The sequence below is a fragment of the Octopus sinensis genome, linkage group LG24 (genome assembly GCF_006345805.1).
Source record: "Octopus sinensis linkage group LG24, ASM634580v1, whole genome shotgun sequence".
Taxonomy (NCBI): domain Eukaryota; kingdom Metazoa; phylum Mollusca; class Cephalopoda; order Octopoda; family Octopodidae; genus Octopus; species Octopus sinensis.
In genome coordinates, this window is record NC_043020.1 from 7,397,745 (window position 1) to 7,423,357 (window position 25,613).

The 25,613-nt window shown below is 39.6% G+C and overlaps 1 protein-coding gene across 1 annotated transcript in view; it reads left to right on the forward strand.

Moving 5' to 3' along the window:
- Positions 1–19,017, forward strand: part of LOC115223908 (neuroligin-4, X-linked) — a 32,204-nt gene extending 13,187 nt beyond the window's left edge. Inside the window, exons 5-11 of the mRNA XM_029794637.2 lie at positions 445–647; positions 2,038–2,203; positions 3,260–3,438; positions 7,326–7,452; positions 13,053–13,215; positions 15,309–15,481; positions 18,460–19,017. Coding sequence (XP_029650497.1) covers positions 445–647; positions 2,038–2,203; positions 3,260–3,438; positions 7,326–7,452; positions 13,053–13,215; positions 15,309–15,481; positions 18,460–18,620 — 1,172 coding nt within the window. The 3' untranslated portion in view covers positions 18,621–19,017. The remainder of the gene's footprint in view (positions 1–444; positions 648–2,037; positions 2,204–3,259; positions 3,439–7,325; positions 7,453–13,052; positions 13,216–15,308; positions 15,482–18,459) is intronic.
- The last annotated feature ends 6,596 nt before the right edge of the window (positions 19,018–25,613 follow it).

Sequence of the window (25,613 nt, forward strand, 5' to 3'; positions counted from 1 at the left end):
ATTATTATTATTGTTATTATTATTATTAAGGCGCAGGAGTAGCTGTGTGGTAAGTAGCTTGCTAACCAACCACATGGTTCTGGGTTCAGTTACACTGCGTGGCATCTTGGGCAAGTGCCTGTCGTATATATGTATATATCGACCCCGAAAAGATGAAAGGCAAAGTTGACCTCGGCGGAATTTGAACTCACAACGTAATGCAGACGCAATACCGCTGAGCATTTCGCCCGGCGTGCTAACGTTTCTGCCAGCTCACCGCCTTATCAGAAAATTAAATACCAGCAGAGTACTGGAGTCGAGTTGCTCGACTAAAGGCAGTGCTCCAGCATGGCCGCAGTCAACTGACTGAAACAAGTAAAAGAGTATAAGATTTGAGGAGAGCAAAGATCTTTATATTTTTCGATGTCTGTTAATTGTTCCGTTTTTCTATATTTACCATTCCAGAACTGTTTGATTATGCTATTATGATGAGTGGCTCTGATCGTAATGTGTGGGCCGTGAAGAGTGAAGGCAGCGCATCCCACTATGCCTACAACCTGGGATTGAACCTAGGATGCCCAACCAATGACAATTACCGTCTAATCAAGTGTCTCCGCCAGCGCTCAGCTATGGAAATCGTTAATGCTTCTTCCTGGATTCGTATGAAGGTAAGCTTTTCTTGGATGGGGTCATTTACTGGCTTTGAAACCATTTTTTTTTTTACTCCCTCACCCCTCATCATAAACGCTGACAGCATCCCTGTTGTTGATAATTATCTTCAAGGATTGCCATCTTCATTATCATACGATAACATTTATCCCCACTTAAAAGTGGGCATGGTGTTGGGTCACAGGATACTGTGTTATTTACAAAAGATCCTCTCATGTGGACTTGTGGTGCATATAAGCACACGTGTATATATCGCTAGCAGGAGATAATCGTCCACTATTGCCACTGGGACTGCCAGATCATTTGATTTCGGCCTTCCTAGGCCTTGTCAATGGCAGATACCCAAGGCTAGAGAAAGCAGTGATTCCTCTGTCAGCAATATACATAGAATCTCAATATCTCTGCAGGCAAATAGCCAGTGGGGGTTATTAAAAAACAATTGATCGCAACAGAAGCAGTGTTGATACCAGAAGATAATATTTATCCTCCACTTAAAAAAAGTTGTATGTAGTGTTGGAACACAGAAACCTGCATTACATGCCACGAGAAAACCTCTCATTTTGGACTTGTGGTGCATATAAGCACTTGTGTATATATCGGTGCTCCAGCATGGCCGCAGTCAAACGACTGAAACAAATAAAAGAATATCGCTTCATACACACACACACACACACACAAAGCCAGGTCAGTGTCGTCTCCCTTGCTGCCCATACCCCAAGCCCTTTTCTTCCGCTTCCTTTCACTTCTGCATGCACTGATTCAATGACTGTCTTATAGAGATATGATTACTCTTTTACTCTTTTACTTGTTTCAGTCATTTGACTGCGGCCATGCTGGAGCACCGCCTTTAGTCGAGCAAATCGACCCCGGGACTTATTCTTTTGTAAGTCCAGTACTTATTCTATCGGTCTTTTTTGCCGAACCGCTAAGTGATGGGGAAGTAAACACACCAGCATCGGTTGTCAAGCAATGTTGGGGGGGACAAACACAGACACACAAACACACACACACGCACTCACATACATATACATATATACGACAGGCTTCTGTCAGTTTCCGTCTACCAAATCCACTCACAAGGCTTTGGTCAGCCTGAGGCTATAGTAGAAGACACTTGCCCGAGGTGCCACGCAGTGGGACTGAACCCGGAACCATGTGGTTGGTAAACAAGCTACTTACCACACAGCCACTCCTGCGCCTGTTCATTTCCCCTTATTTTTCCTGTTTCTCCATTTATCCTTTCTGAAGGAGAGCGTTTGCTTGAAACGTTAAGTACTTCAGTTTTTCCTGAGCATCAACCTAATACCTTGTCTTCATTGTTTTTGTTTTTCTTGTCACCATCTTCTCCACCATCAGCATTGACATGTCTATTATGTAATTTCTCTTCAGCCCGGAGAAGTTGGCAATCCATGGGGTCCCGTGGTTGATGGTGCCCTGCAGGGCAACATCCGCTCAATCCTTCCCAGACCTCCCAAGGAAATGAGGGAACAGAGAAGGTTTCAAAGGATCAAAGTTTTGGCAGGAATCGTTGAAGACGAAGGAGCATATTTCATACGTAAGGAGATTCCTAGCTTTTCTTTGATTTTTGCTGCTCTCATTCACTTTCTCTCTCTCTCACCATTTCTTCTCCTTTATTTATTTCTCTCTCTCACTACAAAATAATCCTTTCTGCTATAGGCACAAGGCCTGGATTTTTTGTGGGGAAGGGGAAATTTATTACATTGACCACAGTACTTGCGAAAATTGAATTTTTACTCGCCAAATACTAACAAAAACAACAAAAATTATTCCTCAAAATAAAGACCATTATTTTCCAAGACTTTCTACGAACTTTTGGGACAACCTTATATTTTATCAACCCTGAAAGGATGAAAGGCAAAGTCGACCTTGGTGGAATTTGAACTCAAGACATAACAGTTGATAAAATACTGCTAAGCATTTTACCCAGCATGCTAATGATTCTGCCAGCTCACCACATTATTATTAATAATAATAATAATAATAATAATGGTTTCAAATTTTGCCACAAGGGCAACCATTTTGGAGGAGAGAATGAGTTGATTTCATCAACCCCAGTGTTTTTACTGGTACTTGATTTATCAACCCCGAAAGGATGAAAGGCAAAGTCGACATCTGCAGAATTTGAACTCAGAACGTAGTGTTGGGTGAAATACTGTCAAGCATTTCATAATGCACGCTAACGATTCTGCCAGCTTACCTCAATAAGTGTTTCATCCAACATTTTAACGATTCTGCTAGCTTGTCACCTTAATAATAATAATAATAATAATAATAATAGTCCTTTCTACTATAGGCACAAGGCCTGAAATTTGGAGGGAGGGGACTAGTCGATTGCATTGAACCCAGTACTCTACTAGTACTTAATTTATCAACCCTGAAAGGATGAAAGGCAAAGTCGACCTTGATGGAGTTTGAACTCAGAATGTAGTGATAGGTGAGGTACTACTAAGAAGTTTACCTGGCGTGTTACTGATTCTGTCAGCTCAGCGCCTTCAATAATCCTTTCTTCCTTCCTTCCTTCTATTGTTGTTTTCTTCCCTTGTTACTTCATTCCTTCCTTCCTTTATTCATTTCTTCTCTTCTTTCTCAGCCAATTATTTTGGACTTGAAGACGGAATACAACCGGCCGAGTTTCAAAACCTTATTTACGAATTTGTGGTGGAGAGGAACGCAACCAATCAAGAGAGGGCCTTGGAGAGCCTGGAATTTGAATACACTTACTATGAAGATCCCAAAAATATAACTGGTATTCGGAACCGTTCTATTGCAGTAGGTTCCATATATTCATATATTTTTTCCTACAGAAATAATAGTGGTTGTGGGTTTGGTGGTGGTGGTTGTGGTTATGAGGGTTTGGTGGTTGTGGTTGCAGTAGCTGTGATTTTGTTATAAAATTAATTGAAAGAAAGACAATGTCTTTAAAAAAAATGGTAACGTAAGGGATAAAGCCCATTTCCTTTTTTTTTTTTACAGTGTCTATTTACTTTTTTAATGGATTATTCAGAGGAAGAAGGGCAGGAGGAGGAAGGAAGATTCTCTCAGACACAGACCTGGCCACAAGCTTGCAACAGAGTGGAACTTTTTAAGGGCACTCAAATATTGTTAAACTGAACAAACTGATAAAATTTAACCCCTAAAAATACTAGAACATCACTTCTGAAGCTTCCATGCAGTTTTGTTCCTAGTTGGGTTGATTAAAGTTTTGGTCAAACCAAGGCCATGGTCCAGCACCAAAGTGTCTGTGGAGAGATCAAATCCTAAACCATATGGTTAGGAACTGAATGTTTCAATCAAACAACGATGTTTGTACTTCTGCATTATCTTCATATATCTAGACATTTAACCATTTTTCATCTCCTTTGTTTTCATGCTGGAGCACTGCCCTTTTAGCCAAAGAAATCGACTCTGGAACTTATTCTTTGTAAGCCTAGTACTTATTCTATCAGTCCCTTTTACCGAACTGCTAAGTTACAGGAATGTAAACACACCAACATTGGTTGTCAAGTGACAGTGGAGGGGCAAACACTGACACACACACAAATACATACATTCATATATATATTTAAACACATAAGAGATGGCCATAATAGGACATCCGACTCACTAGAAGAGCAGATTTAAACTCCAAACCACTAACAGTTGTAATTCTGAAATGGAAAGAGAAATAAAAACGTTTACCCTTTCCTTTCTGGACTATGCATAGTTTTGGCAATCTTTTGTATAAAATAAAATTATTTTAATTTATGATGGCATTGCCATCTTCAGCAGAAAACCAGGCTAGCATATATATATATATATAATATATATATATATATATATAAACACACACACAACACACACACACACATGATGGGCTTCTTTCAGTTTCTGTCTATCGAATCCACTCACAAGGCCTTGATTGGCCCAAGGCTATAGTTGAAGACTCTTGCCTAAAGTGCCAGTATATTATGGTTGTATAACAGAATATGCTGTCCCTTACAAGTCATTAATATATATATATATATATTTTTTTTTGTTTTTTTTTTACCTCTGACTCCATACCTGTACATCTCTTGAAAATACCTTTCACTATCATCATCATCATCATCATCATCGTTTAACGTCCGCTTTCCGCGCTAGCACGGGTTGGATGGTTCGACCGGGTCTGGGAAGCCAGGGGCCGCTCCAGTCTGAATCTGGCAGAGTTTCTACGGCTGGATGCCCTTCCTAACGCCAACCACTCCGTGAGTGGATTGGGTGCTTTTTACGTGCCACCTGCACAGGGGCCGGAGGGTCCGGCATCGGTCACGATCGGTTAACGTGTCAGCGGCACGGGGCAACGAGGTCCGGGGTACTTTGGGGATCGGGGTACTTTGGGATCCAGGGTACTTTGGGGATCCGGGGTACTTAGAATGGGTAGGGGGTATGTGGAATTGCTGCAGAAAGCAGCCGGGTCTTGTAGTCACAGCATATCTCCAGAGATCTCGGTCTTCTTTCGCCATTCCTCAGTGAGGCCCAATGCTCTGAGGTCATGCTTGACTACCTCATCCCATGTCTTCCTGGGTCTACCTCTCCCCCTGATACCTTCAACTGTTTGGGAGTGGCACTTCTTCACACATCTCTCTTCATCCATCCGCAGCACATGACCATACCATCGCAAGCGTCGCTCTTGCACACCACATCTGATGCTTCTTATATCCAGCATTTCTCTCAGGATGCTTACACTCTGTCTTGCGTGCACACTGACACTACACATCCAGCGGATCATGCTAGCTTCATTTCTTTCAAGTCTACGCATGTCTTCTGCAGTCACAGCCCATGTTTCATTACCGTGAAGCATGGCAGTTCGCACACATGCATCATACAATCTACCTTTTGCTCTGAGGAGAGACCTTTTGTTGCCAGTAGGGGTAGGAGCTTTCTGAACTTTGCCCAGGCTATTCATTTTCTAGTGGTGATACTCTCTGTGCATCCACCTCCGCTACTAACTTGGTCACCCAGGTAGCGGAAACTATCAACTACTTCTAGTTTCTCTCCCTGGAGTGTGATGGAATCTGTTTTCTGAGTGTCTGTTGTGTCTATTGTCCCTGTGCATCTGCCGCACATGAAAGCTATCTTATCTGTTAATTTCCCTTTATGTTTGCTGCACCTCTTATGTGTCCATAACTTACATTGGGTGCATCTTATGGAGTTTCTACCTGTACCTTTCCTACAGGTTGAGCAGGGCCACCTACCCGAGGGGGTGTGTGCTGAGTACCTCTTGCTGCTTACTAATACTTTGGTCTTTGCTACATTTATTCTAAGGCCCTTTGATTCCAACCCTTGCTTCCACACCCGAAATTTCTCTTCTAGTTCGGGTAGTGATTCTGCTATGAGAGCTAGGTCATCGGCATAGAGGAGCTCCCAGGGGCATCCCGTTTTGAATTCCTCTGTTATTGCCTGAAGGACTATGATGAATAAAAGGGGACTGAGGGCTGAGCCCTGGTGCACACCTACTTCTACCCGGAATTCTTCACTATATTCGTTGCCAATCCTAACCTTGCTGACAGCCTCTCTGTATAGAGCCTGTACAGCCCTTATTAGCCATTCTTCAATCTCCAGTTTCCGCATCGACCACCAGATAAGGGAACGGGGAACCCTGTCAAAGGCTTTCTCCAAGTCTACAAAAGCTATGTAGAGGGGTTTATCTTTAGCTAGGTATTCTCCTGCAGTTGTCGGACCAGAATATAGCATCAGTGGTGCTTCTACCTGGTACAAAACCGAACTGCATTTCATCTAAACAAATTCTCTCCCTAATGAGATTGGTTACGACCTTCTCTGAGACCTTCATCACCTGGTCCAACAGTTTGATACCTCTGTAGTTATTTCTATCTAGAGCATCACCCTTACCCTTGTAGCAGTTGACTATGGTGCTGCTGCACCAGTCATTGGGTATGACTCCATTGTGAACTACCTGGTTTACAATGCGGGTGACTATGGCATAGCCCACATAGCCAGCTGTTTTAAGCATCTCAGCAGTGATTCCTGATAGGCCAGGGGCTTTGCCTGGTTTCATATCCTTATTGCCTTATCTACAAGGGAGCTGTCTATTCGGGTAGCTGGTCCCTCTACTGGGTCAACATTTGGCAGGCTCTCCTCCTCCCATTCATTCTCCTCATTCAGCAGTCTTTCATAATGGCTTCTCCAAGCCTCTTTCTTTTCACTAGTAGTAAAAGCAAGTGCCCCATCATCCATGCGGACACATTTCTCTCCTATAACATTGCTATTTTCTCTGACACACTGTCTGTCAATCCGAAATACTTCAGCTCTTTGATCCTCGCGACGCTGGACATTGGCAAACTTCTTCTTTTCTGCTACATCTTTGGCAATGTATACCTGCCGCCCAGCCTCCCTTTTGGCTATCTGGTACAGTTCCCTGCTGCCCCCATCCTTCCAGGCTTTCCAGGCCCGTCTCTTTTCACAGATGGCTTTATCTACTGCACTATTCCACCACCACGTAATTCTAGGTCTGGAAGGGACTTTGCACCATCCACAGACTTGGTCTGTGGCACTCAGCAAGCTGTCCCGTAGGAATTCCCAGCTACCTTCTATGTCTGACGTCTGAAGCTCCTCCTCCCTCTCATCAAATTTCTTGATGAGTATGTCCCTAACTCTTTATTTATTTATTTATTTTTTAGCTGATGTCCGACTATATGTTTGGAGCTGGTGTCGATGAAGTTGTGAAATACCATGCGAGATATAACTATACCTACTTCTATGTCTTCAAATACAAGTCACATTATGATTATCTTCCACCATGGAGAGGTGAGGCTTATTCTACTCTACGCTTTGGTTTCAGATTTTGGCACAAGGCCAGCAATCTCGGGGACGGCAGGTAAATCAATTGCATCAATGCCAGTGTTCATACTGCTACTTAGCATTTTACCGACCCCAAAAGGATGAAAGGCAAAGTCAACCTCAACGGAATTTGAACTTGGAACATAGCGATGGACAAAATACTGCTAAGCATTTTACCTGGCGTGCTAACGATTCTGCCAGCTCAACACCTTATTCTACTCATCATATTGCAGAGAGACTTAGATGTTATTGTTGTTGTTGTTGTTGTTGTTGTCTATTCCACTTTGACCCTGATTCAACTGATCTGTATTCATGGGTATTGAAACCACAACCTACCTGTCTCCTGCTTTTGTTTTGTTTACTTTTGACAGGCTTAGTATACTTTGAGCTACATTACCCAGTATGGCATTTTTTTTAAGACAGTAGGATGTTTGAGGGATATTTCGCTGCTATTTCTAGCAATTATGCCACACATACACAAAAACACTCAGCCCTAAGATCTCCTTGGCAGCATGGAAAATCATGTTAAAACAAACAAATTAATGAATGTGTGTGTGTGTGTGTGTGTGTGTATGTATGTGTGTATGCAGATGACATCAAGCTGTACCTTGAAATCAAGAGGACAGATCCTGTTGTCTACAGCTCTTTCCTGCAATCAGACCTGGACACAATGCAGCGATGGATCACAGACTGGCAACTGAAACTGGCTGTGGACAAGTGTACCACCATGCATTTTGGGAGAAAAAACCCTGCGTCCACATACTCCCTCCACAACACTGATATCAAGAAATCCTCTTGCAAGCGTGACCTAGGCATCACTGTCAGCAGTGATTTGCGTTGGACAAAGCATATCTCTAAAATTGTCAAGAAGGCCGAGGGTGTCTTGGCATCACTCAGCAAGACTTTTGTTAGCCGCTCTCCAGCCATCTATTTAAAACTGTATACAGCTATGGTACGACCACACTTGGAATTCGCATCATCAGTTTGGAACCCCTATCTTGCTCAGAACATTGACCTTCTGGAATCTGTTCAGAGACGTGCAACCAAACGCATACCCTTCATCAGACACCTGCCATATTCTGAGCGCCTTGTTTCTCTGGGCATGGATTCACTGAAGCTCCGGCGTCTGGCGACGGACTTGGTAAACGCCCACAAAGTTGTCAACCACCTCACCAATAACAACACTGAACACCTTTTTGATCTCCATGTGCCTAACACACGTGGACATGCCTACAAAGTCAGAAAACAACACAGCTCCCATGACTTTCGGAAACATTTCTTCACGCTCAGAGTTGCTGAAGCATGGAATAAACTGCCTGCGTCAGTTGTTGACTGCCATGACACTGCATCCTTTAAGACCCTCATGCTTTCCGAAATCCGTCGAAACTACACCTGATTATATATACACTTTCGATGAGTTGTAGTGCACCTGAGCACTGTATACAATGTTTATTATTATTATTATTATCATGGACTCTCCTGTTGTTAGACAATGTATGAGGCAATTTCTTGCCGAACAACCACACAGATGATTTGTTTATAGTGATCAAATGTTTGTGTTGCACATAAGCTCTCTCATGACATTACCTGTACAGGTGCACCATGTGCCACATGTCAGATGACGAAATGATTGCAGAGCAACATGAAATGAAGTGCTTTGCTTAAGGACACCATGCCATGCCATGCCCAGTCTAGAAAATGAACCTGTGATCTCGTAATCATGGATGCAACAGCCTAACCACTATGCTGCAAAGGAATAGGGATTTTAAATGCAGGTAGATAACCTTATGAGCACTGTGATAGAATCTATAGTTGGCTAACCACGTCGAATGATGGGAAACATTTAGTATCATTTAGACTATACAATTTGCTAAATAAAAGTGTGGTTGCCCTTGCATACAGGCTCATCCCTTGCAACCCTCTATAGCTGAGCATCCCTAATCTTGTGGGCTGATAGGTGCTGCTGGTGCCTATTAAAAAGCACCCGTGCTGGTGTTGCATATAAAGCACCCAATACACTCTGTAAAGTGGTCAGCATTAGGAAGGGCACCCAGCTGTAGAAACCTTGCCAAAACAGACTGGAGCCTGAACAGCCCTTCAGCTGGTCAACTTCTGTCAAATTGTCCAACCCATGCCAGCATGAAAAATGGATGTGAAATGATGATGACGATGAATTAGACTGTATTCCCTTCCATTGGTAAATCCAAGGTTTGCTTCCATGGATTTCATGAAGAATGGAGAGTATATTATCAAGACTTTAATTATTAAAGAACAGACTGTTGCACATCTTCAAAATTTATTTAATAAAAAGCATTTTCCTCATATTACATTCCGACATGTTTCTGCTGAATATTTATTCAACAGAAATACATGTCCTTAAGGTACTTTGATTTAGGCACAAATTCCATTCAGTGTACCACCTATTGCAAGCTATGGACGCACAAGAGGTACCAGTGCAATGAGGAAGTAATGCTCGTATGTGGAGGATGTATGGAAGCTGTAAAGACCACGGATACGAAGAAAACTAATTTCTTTAAATGTCCCAGTGGGTCTCTGGAAGTTGTTATTTCTTGTGTTATATTAGTGTTCGTTCTTCCATGTGTGGAAGGAGACTTTTGCTGTTTTATTGAGTGTTGTGTTACGATGAAGGAATGATTATCTCCCTTGTGTTAACTGTCCACCAGGGGACTCCACATATACCATTAGGTATTCGTTGCATAACATCTGGGTTGAGTGGGAAGCCTGTTCTATTTGAGCTGTACTAGTGAATTAGTAACATTTTGCATAGGATGTGGGCTGTTCCTGGCAGCGTAGAGTGTTGAGAGTACTGGTATGGCTACTATATATTTTTTTAAAGCCAAAACAAGGCCAAGTTATAATAATAATACAAATTGATGGTTAGTACTATTACCTAGCCATAACTTAGTATTTCAATATTTCAGGGCCAGGAGCCTTTCTTCACAGAATTTAAGGAGAAAAAGTGTTGATAGCTGTTGCTTTTGATCTCTAGTTAGTATGAAGGGTTGCTTTGCATAGCTATAGTATCCAATAGTTTGTTTTGTTTTTATCAAACCTAATTTTCCAATTATTATTATTGTTACAGTTTACACCATATTTTACATACTCTCTTTTACTCTCTTTTACTTGTTTCAGTCATTTGACTGTGGCCATGCTGGAGCACCACCTTTAGTCGAGCAAATCGACCCCGGGACTTATTCTTTGTAAGCCCAGTACTTATTCTATCGGTCTCTTTTGCCGAACCGCTAAGTGACAGGGACGTAAACACACACCAGCATCGGTTGTCAAGCAATGCTAGGGGGACAAACACAGACACACACACATACATATATATATATATACATATATACGACAGGCTTCTTTCAGTTTCCGTCTACCAAATCCACTCACAAGGCATTGGTCGGCCCGGGGCTATAGCAGAAGACACTTGCCCAAGATGCCACGCAGTGGGATTGAACCCAGAGCCATGTGGTTGGTTAGCAAGCTACTTACCACACAGCCACTCCTGCGCCTATCATAAATATTTCAATTTCAAGATCCTCAATATTTTGACAGTTTTTTTTTTCTACTTCTTTTAGGGTAATATTTAGGTCAGAAGGGGTTTCAGTGTCTCCCAGTGTGAACGTGATTATTTTTCCAGTCGTTGATTATATCTCTTTTACTTGTTTCAATCATTTGACTGTGGTCATGCTGGAGCACCGCCTCTAGTTGAGCAAATCAACCCCAGGACTTATTCCTTGTAAGCCCAGTACTTATTTTATCAGTATCTTTTGCTGAACCACTAAGTTATGGGGACGTAAACACACCAGCATTGGTTGTCAAGTGATGTTGGGGGGACAAACACAGACACACATATACATATATACGACGGGCTTCTTTCAGTTTCCGTCTACCAAATCCACTCACAAGGCTTTGGTCGGTCCAAGGTTATAGTAGAAGACACTTGCCGAAGGTGCCATGCAGTGAGACTGAATCTGGAACCATGTGGTTTGTAAGCAAGCTACTTACCACACAGCCACTCCTACACCTATGAATGGTTTTACCTTGATTTCTTGATCAGTTTTGGCAATCATATTCTAGATGCCTGTGGCCCCAGGCTATTGTCAAGCACCCTGTTTTGGTACATATTTACATCACTTCTTGTCTGTTTTTACATTGATATATTGGCATGTCACCCAGCGGATACAGCTGTCTACTTGATTATGTGTAGATGGGACAGTGAAAGTAAAATGCTCTTACCTTGAACAGAGATGGAAACTAGTACCCACCACAATCGGAGAAACATTGTACGAACCTTAATGTTTATTCTGCTTGACCTCTGGCTACACTCTACTCTCTCCCTGAATTCACTTCTCACAATTGAATACCCCAGAGGTTCTACAAAGAAAGAGGAAGATGGAATTCCCTGCTTCTTGATGAGACATCACTCCTTCCCTCGCTTCTGGTTCTGACATCCCCCTTCACTCTTCCGCATTGCGTCTGTATATTTATTCACATTTAACAAGGGCTGAGCAGCTGGAAATGATGTGGTTAGCTGTCTTATTGTGCTGCTGAGGTCGACTTTGCCATTCATCCTTTTGTGGTCAATAAATTAAGTACCAGTGAAACACTGGGGTCAAAATTGCTGCTCTTGTGGCAGAATTTGAAACCACTATTATTATTATTAAGGCAGTGAGCTGGTAGAATCGTTAGCATGCCAGATGAAATGCTTTGTGGCACTTTATCTGTCTGTGCATTCTGAGTTCAAATCCTGCTGAGGTTGACTTTGCGTTTCATCCTTTCAGGGTGGATAAATTAAGTACCAGTTGCATACTGAGGTTGATCTAATTGACTGGCCTCCTCCCCGCAAATTACAGGCCTTGTGCCTATAAGTAGAAAGGATTATTATTAAGGTGGTGAGTTGGCAGAATGTTTGGCACACCGGGCTAAATGCTTAGTGACATTTTGTCTGTCTTATGTTCTGAGTTCAAATTCCAACAAGGTTGACTTTGACTTCGATCCTTTTGGGGTTGATAAAGTAAGTACCAGTCGAGCACTGGGGTCAATGTAATTGACCAGTTTCCTCCCTCTTCAGTACAAAGGATTATTATTATTACCTCCACCTTAGCAAAAGTGGAGATATTGTTTTCAGTTGTGTCTGTTTGTTTGTCCATGGACAAGATATCTCAAGAACTGCTGGATAGATTTGGATGAAACTTTCAGGGATCTTTGGCCTCATGACTGACACGAACTGATTAGATTTTGGGATTGATCTGGTACCAGACAAGGATTCTGGATTATTTTTCCTGTTTTTTTTACTTAATTTTTAAGAGCAGTCAGGTTCAATTTTAGTATTTTCATTTGTAAGAGCATTCGAGTTTATTTCAGATATTCTCATTTTAAAAATAATCTCCGGTTAATCGTTGAGAGGACGTTTGTGTTACCTTGACAGAGGTTTGCGCTCTCTGAGTGCTCTTGTTATTATTATTATTATTTCTAAATATATAAGCAAATAATAATGATCGTGAAATGATAATTCATCTGACTTCTTTTTTCCTTTTCTGTCGCAGGAGTTGCTCACGGTCAGGAATTGCAGTATGTGTTCGGCTTCCCTTACTTCTCCCGGTGCTACAGTAAGATCACTGGAGTCTACCCACGCCAAGACTACTCAGTGCACGACATTGAAATGAGTAATTACATGATGACAGTGTTCACCAACTTCACTCTACATGGGTTAGTAATTAATTTATCGCATTGTAATCAGGTGATGTCTCACCTGCTATAACACCTGACTGATACAGACGTACTGGGCGATGATACTACGTTACCAACTGGTTGATCCCAGGTGACTGATGCCATCACAGCATTGCCATCATCACCATCATCCTTATCATTGTCATAATCATCGTTGTCTTAATTTTTATCATTGTATTCATAACCATCATGATCATTATTCTTATATTTACCATCATCATCCATATCTTCGTCATTGTCATCATCATCATCATCAGCATAATCAGCATCACCACCACAACCAACACCACCACCACCATCATCATTTGATATCAAATTTTCCATTCTTGCACGGATCAGATAGAATTTGCCCAGGCTGGTTTTCTAGGGCTGGATGCCCCTGTTGCCAGTTTCCAAGTAAGGTAATATTTCCCCCTAATGGCCAACACGTTTTTCATAGAAGACCAGAAACAAACAACATTGTTTCTCCGACGGTGATGCTCCTTTACAACTATGATGTGATGTCAAGACAAGATTGCACTCACACACACACACTCCCATCACTATTGTTTAACCCTTTAGCATTTAAAGAAGCCACATCCTGCCAAAATATTCTTCCTGATATGAAGTGCTTTTCTCAAGAACACAATATATATATATATAAATCATAGGTGTAGGAGTGGCTGTGTGGTAAGAAGCTTGCTTATGAACCACATGGTTCCAGGTTCAGTCCCACTGCGTGGCACCTTGGGCTGACCAAAGCCTTGTGAGTGGATTTGATTGATGGAAACTGAAAGAAGCCTGTCGTATATATATGTGTGTGTGTGTATATATATATATATATATATACACACACACACATATATGTATGTGTATATATTTGTGTGTCTGTGTTTGTCTCCCTAATATCACTTGACAACCGACGCTGATGTGTTTACATCCCTGTAACTTAGTGGTTCGGTAAAAGCGACTGATAGAATAAGTACTAGGTTTACAAAGAATAAGTCTTGGGGCCGATTTGCTCAACTAAAAGGCAGTGGTCCAGCATGGCCACAGTCAAATGAGACTGAATCGAGTAAAAGAGTAAATAACAGGAGATGGGTTTGGTATTGAACTTTATTCTGTGCAAAGATCATGTCAACCCGTCCTGCTCTACTCAACATTTAAACACACTAATCAGCTTATTTCCTGTAATCCAAAATATTTTATATACATATATATATATATATATATATATATTATATATATACACACACACACATATATGTATGTGTATATATTGTGTGTCTGTGTTTGTCTCCTAATATCACTTGACAACCGACGCTGATGTGTTTACATCCCTGTAACTTAGTGGTTCGGTAAAAGCGACTGATAGAATAAGTACTAGGTTTACAAAGAATAAGTCTTGGGGCCGATTTGCTCAACTAAAAGGCAGTGGTCCAGCATGGCCACAGTCAAATGAGACTGAATCGAGTAAAAGAGTAAATAACAGGAGATGGGTTTGGTATTGAACTTTATTCTGTGCAAAGATCATGTCAACCCGTCCTGCTCTACTCAACATTTAAACACACTAATCAGCTTATTTCCTGTAATCCAAAATATTTTATATACATATATATATATATATATATATATATATATATATATATATACACACACACACACACACAGAGGAAATATGTGTACATTAGGAGTGAAGAGTTACATACATTTTATGAATTACAAATAAAAAAATGTAATCTAAATAAATTTATTAAACTTTTAGACCTTTCTGTGATTTTTGGGCCATGCTGTATAAATGCTAAAATTCAAAACAAAAAAGTCTTGGGATTGATTTGTCTACTAAAATTCTTCAAGGTGGTGCTGCAGCCTAATGACTGAATCAAGTAAAAGATAAAAGATACAACAGGCTTCTTTTAGTTTCCGTTTTCCAAAATCCTCCCCATATTTATGTCACTATATCAAGTGACTTACATCGTTATTAACATTTTAAAACTTATTAGTTTTGTAAATTTAATTCTTTCTTTCTTTCCAAGTTTTGTTTTAATTTTTATTCATAATGTTCTTTTTTTTTTTTTTTTTGACCCTTCCAGGGCCCCAACTCCATCCAGAGATGATCTCAAATATTTCCGGGATGTTTTCTGGCCTCCGTTCCGATGGAACAATCAGAGCTATATGATCATTGACAACCATACAAGAGTAAGCTTCCAATATCGACAGCAGGAATACATGTTCTGGACGGATTATTTCCCTAAAGTCTCCTTAAGTAAGTGCTGTTGCGGTCTTCTGCTTATTCCCCCTCCTCCTCCTCCTTCTTTGTCATCTTGTTCTTCTTGTTGTTCTCCTCCTCCTCCTTCCACTTCTTTTTCTCCTCCCCCTTTGTCATGTTCTTCCTCTCCTTCTTTGTTTTCTTCTTCCTCTCCTTCTTTGTTTTGTTCTTCTTCCTCTCCTTCTTTGTTTTGTTCTTCCTCTCCTTCTTTGTTTTCTTCTTCCTCTCCTTTGTTTTGTTCTTCTTCCTCTCCTTCTTTGTTTTGTTCTTCTTCCTCTCCTCCTTTGTTTTGTTCTTCTTCCTCTCCTTCTTTGTTTTGTTCTTCTTCCTCTCCTTCTTTGTTTTCTTCTTCCTCTCCTTTGTTTTCTTCTTCCTCTCCTTCTTTGTTTTCTTCTTCCTCTCCTTCTTGTTTTGTTCTTCTTCCTCTCCTTCTTTGTTTTGTTCTTCCTCTCCTTCTTTGTTTTTCTTCTTCCTCTCTTCTTTGTTTTCTTCTTCTCTCCTTTGTTTTCTTCTTCCTCTCCTTCTTTGTTTTGTCTCTTCCTCTCCTTTGTTTTGTTCTTCTTCCTCTCTCTTTGTTTTGTTCTTCTTCCTTCCTTCTTTGTTTTGTGTCTTCTTCCTCTCCTCCTTTGTTTTGTTCTTCTTCTTCCTCTCCTCCTTTGTTTTGTTCTTCTTCCTCTCCTTTTTGTTTTGTTTTTCTTCCTCTCCTTCTTTTGTTTTGTTCTTCTCCTCTCCTTCTTTGTTTTGTTTTTTTTCTTCTTCCTCTCCTTCTTTGTTTTCTTCTTCCTCTCCTTCTTGTTTTTCTTCTTCCTCTCCTTCTTTGTTTTGTTCTTCTTCCTCTCCTTTGTTTTGTTCTTCTTCCTCTCCTTCTTTGTTTTGTTCTTCTTCCTCTCCTTCTTTGTTTTGTTCTTCTTCCTCTCCTTCTTTGTTTTGTTCTTCTTCCTCTCCTTTGTTTTGTTCTTCTTCCTCTCCTTCTTTGTTTTGTTCTTCTTCCTCTCCTTCTTTGTTTTGTTCTTCTTCCTCTCCTTCTTTGTTTTGTTTTTCTTCCTCTCCTTCTTTGTTTTGTTCTTCTTCCTCTCCTTCTTTGTTTTGTTCTTCTTCCTCTCCTCCTTTGTCATGTTCTTCCTCTTCTCCTTTTCCTCCTTTGTCTTGTTCTTCTTCCTCTCCTGTCTTGTTCTTCCTCTTCTCCTTTGTCTTCTCCTTGTTCTTGTTCTTCTTCCTTCTCCTCCGTCTTCCTGAAAAAGAATCTCATTTCTTTTTGTGTTAAATAATGGTTGTGTGGTTAAGAAGATCTCTTTGCAACCTGATCGTTTGAAGTTCAGTTCCCCTGTGCAAGAGTCTTCTACTGTAGCCTTGGGCCAACCAATGTCTCTGTGAGTAGATTTGGTTGACGGAAACTGAACAAAGCCCATTATATGTATCTTGCATATTAAAACTGAAAATGTCTGTCTGCCTGTGTGTCTATCGGTATGTCCTTGTTTTGTGCCAAAACGGCTTGACCGATTTTTCTTAAACTTCACACACACACATTGCTTATGTATCTGGCGAGGTTTTAAGTATAAATTGATTTCAAAAAAATGTTTGGGTAAACGGCGGGAGGAATAACATTTTGGGTGTAAGTGAATGGCAATAGTATTTATTTTAAGCTTCCAAGGGAAATAACCCATTCCCTCCTGGAAATAACCCATTCATTTTCAGTATGCTTATTTCTTAGTTTTTGAATTATTTTAGTTATTTACTCAATTTATATATATATATTTACTTATCTATATATATATATATATATATATATATATATATATATATACATATATATATATACATATATATATATATATATATGTGTGGAGGTGCAATGGCCTAGTGGTTAGGGCAGCTGACTCGCGGTCGTAGGATCGCGGTTTTGATTCCCAGACCGGGCGTTGTGTGTGTTTATTGAGCGAAAACACCTAAAAGCTCCACGAGGCTCCAGCAGGGGGTGGTGATCCCTGCTGTACTCTTTCTTCTGTTGGCCTTCTCACTTAGCCAGCGGGGTGGGGTCATTCGAAGGCTAAAACAATGCGAACGCATTGTGACCAGCGATGTGTAGCAACATCTGATGGTCTGGTCGGTCACGTGATCACGTGAGATATATATATATATATATATATATATATAATATATATATATATATATAAAAGGGGCTACTCCAAACCAATTACCTGTTTGCTCTCAGGTATTCAAAATATGTTAGTCAACTGTTAACATATTAATCCAATAAAGTTCTTATAAGGCAAAAAATTAGAGGAACATTCCGTTGGATAATTCTGAATATATTCCCTTAGCTATATACGTTTCCTGGAGTATAAATATTGCCAATATTAAAAATAAGGATTACCAACACCTGTTTCAATTGCAACTCTACTATAAAACGGTGCAGTCTCTAGCATCAAAATTTGAAATCACCGATGATCTGGCTGCATCTGCTGTTGTAGGGAGATTGTCTCCCTTGTCAGTCATTTAAGTCATTTAGATACATATGAGAGAGATATGAAAAGCATAAATAATGGACTTTGTATATTCATTCATGCATTGTAGACTTACAACTATTTCTGGTAGGCATTTTAGGTGCATTTATGGTTTAGTTTACCCAATCGATCAATTGAAAAAACAGATAATACCCTGAAGATGCAATCACTGTTAGTCAAACACATCAACTGTTACATCAACTTTCTAATCGGGTGTGTATATTTAAGTGTGTCATCTTCAGGTCATAAGGTTTTGGTTGTTGGTGGTTTTATTCAGTTATTAATGGGATATTTAACTTTTTGTTTTGAGAATGTGAAAACTAAATATATATATGTGTGTGTGTGTGTCTGTCTGTCTGTGTCTATCTATACATGTATATAAAGACATATGCTTTACTCTCAACACATATATTTATGAATCTCATTTGTTTCTCTCTCTCTCTCTTTTATATTTGCTGAACTTGAATGAAGAATTTTGCCAAGGATCGCCTGTTGTCAAGATAGAATCTGAAAAGATGACCACCTTCATGAAGACCACCTGGGCACTAGTTGTGATCAACGCCATTCTTCTCATCATCCTCTTGGCTTTTGCGATCACCATTTGCCGGCTACATCGGCAAAAGGATTTCTGAAACTACTAAATGTTGCATTTTGGCAGCGAAATGTCCCTCTCAAATCATACCCTGCTAGCTATAAGGACCCCCACCCCGCCAGAAAAAAAGGGGGGAATTGAACAATATCTTAGATAAACAAGAAAAACATGGGCTGGTCACATCTTGATTGTCTGTGGATAATGTTGATAATAACAACAATTATCCATGTATTTATTTTGTTGACCAATCTTCCGTACCATATACACTTGCTTTCCTTGAGAAAGTTTTCTACTGTGACAGGTTTAGCTGACTGTCCAGTTGTCCAGTTGGTCACTTCCGAAACAGTGTAACATCTTGTGAATATAATTCTTTCTTTTCAATCCAGATGAAAAAAAAAAAAAAAATTCAAAACCTGGAATCGGTATAATAATAATAAAGCAATAATAATAATAATAATAATTTTTGGTGCATTAGGCATGATAAAAAAATATTCAGACAAATACATAACAAAAACACCAGGACTTACAAACACATATAACATACAGAAAATTGCACTACTAGGCACTGCACACATCCTACGCAGAACACTTTCCATACAATAACCATCAGAGCATCACAACAAATCACAGCACATACCCAAGGCACACAGAGCTGTGCTCGGTAGTGAAGTGAAAGCACGCTATAAAAAGAAAATTAATAATAATAATAATATAATAATAATAATTTTTGGTGCATTAGGCATGATAAAAAAATATTCAGACAAATACATAACAAAAACACCAGGACTTACAAACACATATAACATACAGAAAATTGCACTACTAGGCACTGCACACATCCTACGCAGAACACTTTCCATACAATAACCATCAGAGCATCACAACAAATCACAGCACATACCCAAGGCACACAGAGCTGCGCTCGGTAGTGAAGTGAAAGCACGCTATAAAAATAAAACTACTGAATAATAATAATAATGATGATGATAATAATCACAGCAGCCAAGTATCAAAGCTTATAATATGTGGAAAGAGATGCTGTGAGACCTGACAACAATCTGCTGTCTGCTCTCACAGAATCAACCAGAGCAAATAACCAAGCGCTTTGAGAAGTATAATAATTATAATGATAATAATGAAAATAACTTGTAGGATCCATGGAAATTCCACAGAACGAAAAAAGATTAAGAGAAGCTATTTAAGAAAGAAAGGATGATTTTTATTTTATTTTGTAAAGTATTTCGCTTCCAGTTAGAATAATATATTACATGATTTTAAAATTTCCCTCTGCTAAGCACTTTACATTTCTCTCTTTCTCTTCACCTCTCACTTCCACCAGTCACATGAGTGACAGCATAATGCATTGACTGGCTATCTGCTCTCTCATTCCTCCTCCTCCTCTCTAACAAACTAAAGCGTAAAGTAAGTATGAGCAGGTCATCATCATCATCGTCGTTTAGCGTCCGTTTTCCATGCTAGCATGGGTTGGACGAAGAAGAATATTATAGATTTAGTTCAACAGAAAAATATTCTTTTCACTATCAACACACCACCATCATTATCAGTATAGCTTTCAATGTATCTCTATTCTGACAATACAAATGCTATCTGCCACCCTCACTCCCAATATAACTGCCTCCCCTGTTCATCTTTCTCTATCTACCATTCTTTAACCTCACCACTCAGAGCATCACCCTCTGCTAAATATTGTATCCTAAACATATCTCTTTCCCTTTCCCTCACCACTTTAATAATAAAAGTAATGATGATGATACTATCAATAATAACTTGCGTCCTTGACATTGTGTTGGCATGTACACCACTGCAAGGACTGCAATTCTCTAATTTTACTCTGCTCTCTTTGCCTATTGTCTCCACCATGGGAACCTTAATGCAGCTAAATCTCTGTTGGATCATATTCCTATCTTGGGGGAATGTATATTAGAAAATCCAGGCTTCCAGATAAGGCAGGAATGGCCTAGAGGTCTTTTGGTGAGAAGTTTTCTTGATTGAGACTGACTTGGGGCTACACAATAACGACGACAACAACTTTATTGGTATACAATATGAGCCAACAAGAGGAAGCTCTTTGCTACCACACGAACTGCTAGAAATAGCAACCAGATCTCAAACATTGGATAATGTTGTCCAGAAAATACTGCATCTTTAAAAAAGATAATAGAACAAAAATCTTTTATTATAAGTCTGGTCTGGCCTGGCCTGGTCTAGTCTTGAACAATCTGCAGTTTCGTTGTTTAGTAACAACAACAATAACAATAATAGTAATAGACCAACAGATTTTACAGAGGACAAACTCAACCTGCTCCCAGACTTTTACACTGTACCCTTTGTCATTAGAATACACAGCATTGTCCTCAGTCAAGCAGGAACATGGTGAGTTTGGCTGCCTGGATCTCTGTTCTTATGGGCCTTGGTCTGCTTAGTCCAGACTGACCAATGTCAATTACCATTCAGCTTTTTTTTTTTTTTTAATATATATTTTATGTATAGTGTTTTTCTTATTTGAATACTAGCTTTATTTGAAATGACACTTTGAGTACATCCGAAGGTGAGTGTGAGTAAAAACTGATTACTTGAGTGTAATATGAGACAATGATTGCTGACTATGAGTGAAAATAGTTTAAATATTGATTACATGAGTGTAACTTGAACTGAAGCACTGGTCACTTCAGCCCTTTTGTTACCATATTTATGTTGAAATCCACTGTCTTTGTTACAATTAAATTTGAAAATATTGACGTGTTTTATAAAATAATCTTGGTATTTGGGACACTATGAAATTTTGATGGAAGATCACTTTAACCCTTTTGTTACCATGTTTCTTTGTTTCAGTTAATTTTGAAAATAATGAATTTAGTAGAATTATTTTGGTGCTGTTAAGCTGGTTTATTGGAACAAATAATTAAAAAACTTCCATAGAAGAATGCTTACATTTTGATCACTTTAACTCTTTTGTTACCATACCCTTGTTGAAATACACTGCTTTAGCTGTAACTTGATATAGTGTTTTTTTGAACTGCTGATTGCTTTCATTTTGTAATAGACAGCTATCATGCAGAAAATACCAACTTCCAAATCCTGTTTTCTGATTAGGTTAAAATTGATTAAACTTTAAACTTTAGTAACATTTTTCTGCAATTTTTCTGGAAAAAATAAATTACAAAATCGGATTTAATGCAGAAAATTGTTTCAATGTATCAAATTTGAATATTTTGATTTGATTTTAGAATTTCACAATATGTGACAGCAACAGGGAAGACCCCACAAAAGTAGAGAGAGAGACAAAGTTATAGGATCTCTCTCTCTCTCTCTCACACATACACATTTACAAACATACATACAGGTAATCACGAGTTTAAAATGGTGTATAGTAGATATATGTATGTATTTATATTATGTCTGTGTTTATTTGCGATGAGAGCAAAAAAACCACATGTTAACAACCGTTGTCAACTTACCCCTTCTCTCCTTAAAGCCACATATTCCTCACACACACCTTTCCCTTCCTCAGTGTTTTAAAAGTTACTTATGTGTGTATATGCATGTATCTATGTATTTATATAAGTATGTTTGCAGCATTGCTTGTATATCCCTGAATGACAGCTGTATTAACGTTATCGTCGTACTGCCACTCCGTATTTGTCGCTTACATAAATTTGTTCTCCCCTTCCCTGATATCAGTGACACTCACTATGCCACCACATTTCCCTCACACTAACACTCTTGCACTCTTCTAATTTCATCAAATAGTAGCCCAGCCTCACTAGGGGAGGGGGGCATTATAGATTTTGATTGAAATTCAGTTAGCCTAAAATTGAACTGGATGTTAGTTTAACATGTATGCAAAGTTTCATTAAGATTGGTTCGCTGGTGTAGGCAGCAAGATGGCAACAGACAGATCAACAGACAGAAATTGCCATTTATGTATAAGATATGTATAGTTATATATATATATATATATATGTAATATATGTTTGCCCAAATCGAGTATCAAGCAAAATACCTTCTGGTGTTAGCTTATATCCCCATTCACAGGTTGGCTTTGCCTTTCAAGATTCCGAAGTTGAGAAAGTTTGTACCTATTTACAATTACTTACTACATTATTGAATATGTTGTCCCAGCATGACCAAACTGATTGACACTAGTAAAGTTTAAAAGTGTAAAGTCTTGTGAATATAATAGCGACATTCTTATCATTAACCCTCTTCTGCTAATTAATCTATCACAAATCATTGGTACATATACTTTCAATGAATCTCTTATTGTATATCTGTTGTAATTACTTTTGAATTATTTTTGTAAAATATTAAAAATATAAATGGAGAACTGTAGTTGTTGTTGTTTTTACATTATTGCCACTGCAGACTTAGTTACTATTTCAAGCACATTGGGTGGCTGCAAGAGTGGCTCCTTCATTCAAGCATCATGTCTCTGTTAGAAACAATTATTATTAAAGTAGGGCGTTAGGAAGGGCATCCAGCCGTAGAAACATTGCCAGATCAAACTGGGCCTGGTGCAGCCTTCTGGCTTCTCAGACCCCAGTTGAACCTTCCAACCCATGCCAGCATGGAAAGCGGACGCTAAACGATGATGATGATGAACTGGCAGAACTTAGTACACTGGGAAAAATGCTTGCTGGCATTTCATGTCTTTTCTTGATGCTTTTGTGACAAAACGGCCGAACTTTAACATTTTATACACTGCATTTTCTCTGGAATTGTCTCCCTTGACGTTGTCCTGTTACAACAGGGGAGAAAACAGTTATGGTGACATGATGCACCTGCAGTGTGCTAAAGAGTAAAGAGTGTAAGATTGTTATAGAATGGTATTTCATATTTGAGAATGTTGAAATTCAGTGACAATAGAAGCATGAATTTGGAACAACGTCGAACATGCTTGACAATTTTCTGGATTCATGATAAATTTGAAAAGCATAGTATTGTCTGGTGAAGGGAAAATTTGGTAGACCTTGTACAGTAACAAGTGCTGATTCTTTGACTGCGATGTTGGAACATTTCACACATTTGTCACAGAGTTCCATCTTACAATGTGCACATGAAACGGAAGTAAGCAGTACAAGTCTATGGCACATGGTTAAAAAAGTTATGTTGAAAGTTTACATCTCAGGGTTATTATGACCAATTGGAGGCGCAATGGCCCAGTGGTTAGGGCAGCGGACTCGCGGTCGTAGGATCGCGGTTTCGATTCCCAGACCGGGCGTTGTGAGTGTTTATTGAGCGAAAACACCTAAAGCTCCAGCAGGGGATGGTGGTGATCCCTGCTGTACTCTTTCACCACAACTTTCTCTCACTCTTACTTCCTGTTTCTGTTGTACCTGTATTTCAAGGGGCCGGCCTTGTCACTCTCTGTGTCACGCTGAATATCCCCGAGAACTACGTTAAGGGTACACGTGTCTGTGGAGTGCTCAGCCACTTACACGTTAATTTCATGAGCAGGCTGTTCCGTTGATTCGGATCAACCGGAACCCTCATCATCGTAACCGACGGAGTGCTTCCATTATGACCAATTAGCGATGACGATCCTGATTGGAGAATTGAGTTTTGCAACGAGTTTCAACCTGTGGTAAGTGAAGATGATTGTGTTGTCAGAGGAAGCACAATTGAAACTATTGGGTCATCCCATAAATAATGTGTGAAGTAAGGCCAGTGAGGGAGATGGGATAAACTACCTGCATCAACTTGCTATAAAAGCAGGAAGTAATTTTACCTTGTACTTATTCTTAGTGCAAGTTTTGAAGAGTGCAGTTTGATTTTTAAGTTATTTTTTCAAAGCTATAATGGAAGTAACAAAGGAGCATATTTGGAATATTTTGCTTTATGAGTTCAATAAAGGCAACAATGCAATGGAAAGTGTGAGGAATATTAATGCAGTATATGGGGATCGGACAATAAGCATAAGCCAGTGTCAAAGGTGGTTCCAGAAATTCTGAGCTGGAAACTACAGCCCAAAAGATGAACGTCATCCTGGAAGATCTGTAGAGCTCAACAAGGATGTCCTGCAAACCCTGGTGGAACAAAATCCCATCGTAACTGTTGAGGAACTAGCAGGGAAGCTTGAATTTGGTCATTCAACAACACCAGTGCTAGAAGAAAAACCACCATCTTTGGTTTCAAGACGAAAAATGTTCCTCCATCAGGATAATGCTCTGCCACATACAGCAAGGATGGCATTCCAAAGGCTAGAGCAGTTTAAATGGGAAATGATGCTCCACCCACCATATTCATCGGACATTGCTCTATCTGATTATCATTTATTCCGCAGTCTTCAAAATCATTTGGATGGAAAAAATATGAATTCTATAGACGAGGTAAGAACAGTATTAGAGGAGTATTTTTCGTCACGGACAAGTGAATTTTGAAAGAGAGGCCTTGCGAGTCTACTAGATAGATGGAAGAGCATTGTAGAAAATGAAGGAGGGTATATTTTAGATTAAAAAAGAACTTTGTCTATCTTAATTTTGAAAAATAAAAGAAGTATAAAAAAACTGCATTATTTATGGGATGACCCAATAAATGGGACTGTGAACTGACAACTGTGTTTACTGGTCATCAGGAGATCCTTATTTGCATGTGGACAAAGCAGCCATTTTACCAGGGGTCAATGTCTGGTATGGAGTATCCTCAAGAGGTTTGTTACGAGCATTTTCCTTCGAAGGTCCTGTCACTAGTCAAGCATACCTGGACATGCTATGCTTGTCCATTTAACCTGCCATACATGCACTTTGTGGTAAAGTTGAAATTTTCTTGTGAAAGATGGCACACTGCCTCACTGTTGGCCAAAATGTGTGAGCTTGCCCAGATGGAAATTTGCTAAAACACTGGACAGGGTGAGGAGGTACAGTTGAGTTCCTTGCATGTTCTCCTGATTTAACACCTGCAGATTTTTACTTATGGGACACCCTAAAGGATGCTGTATATTGAAGAAAAGTGGCTACATTGATGGCCTGTGCAGAAATCCCACTGGACATGTTGACCAACAGTGCCCAAGCAA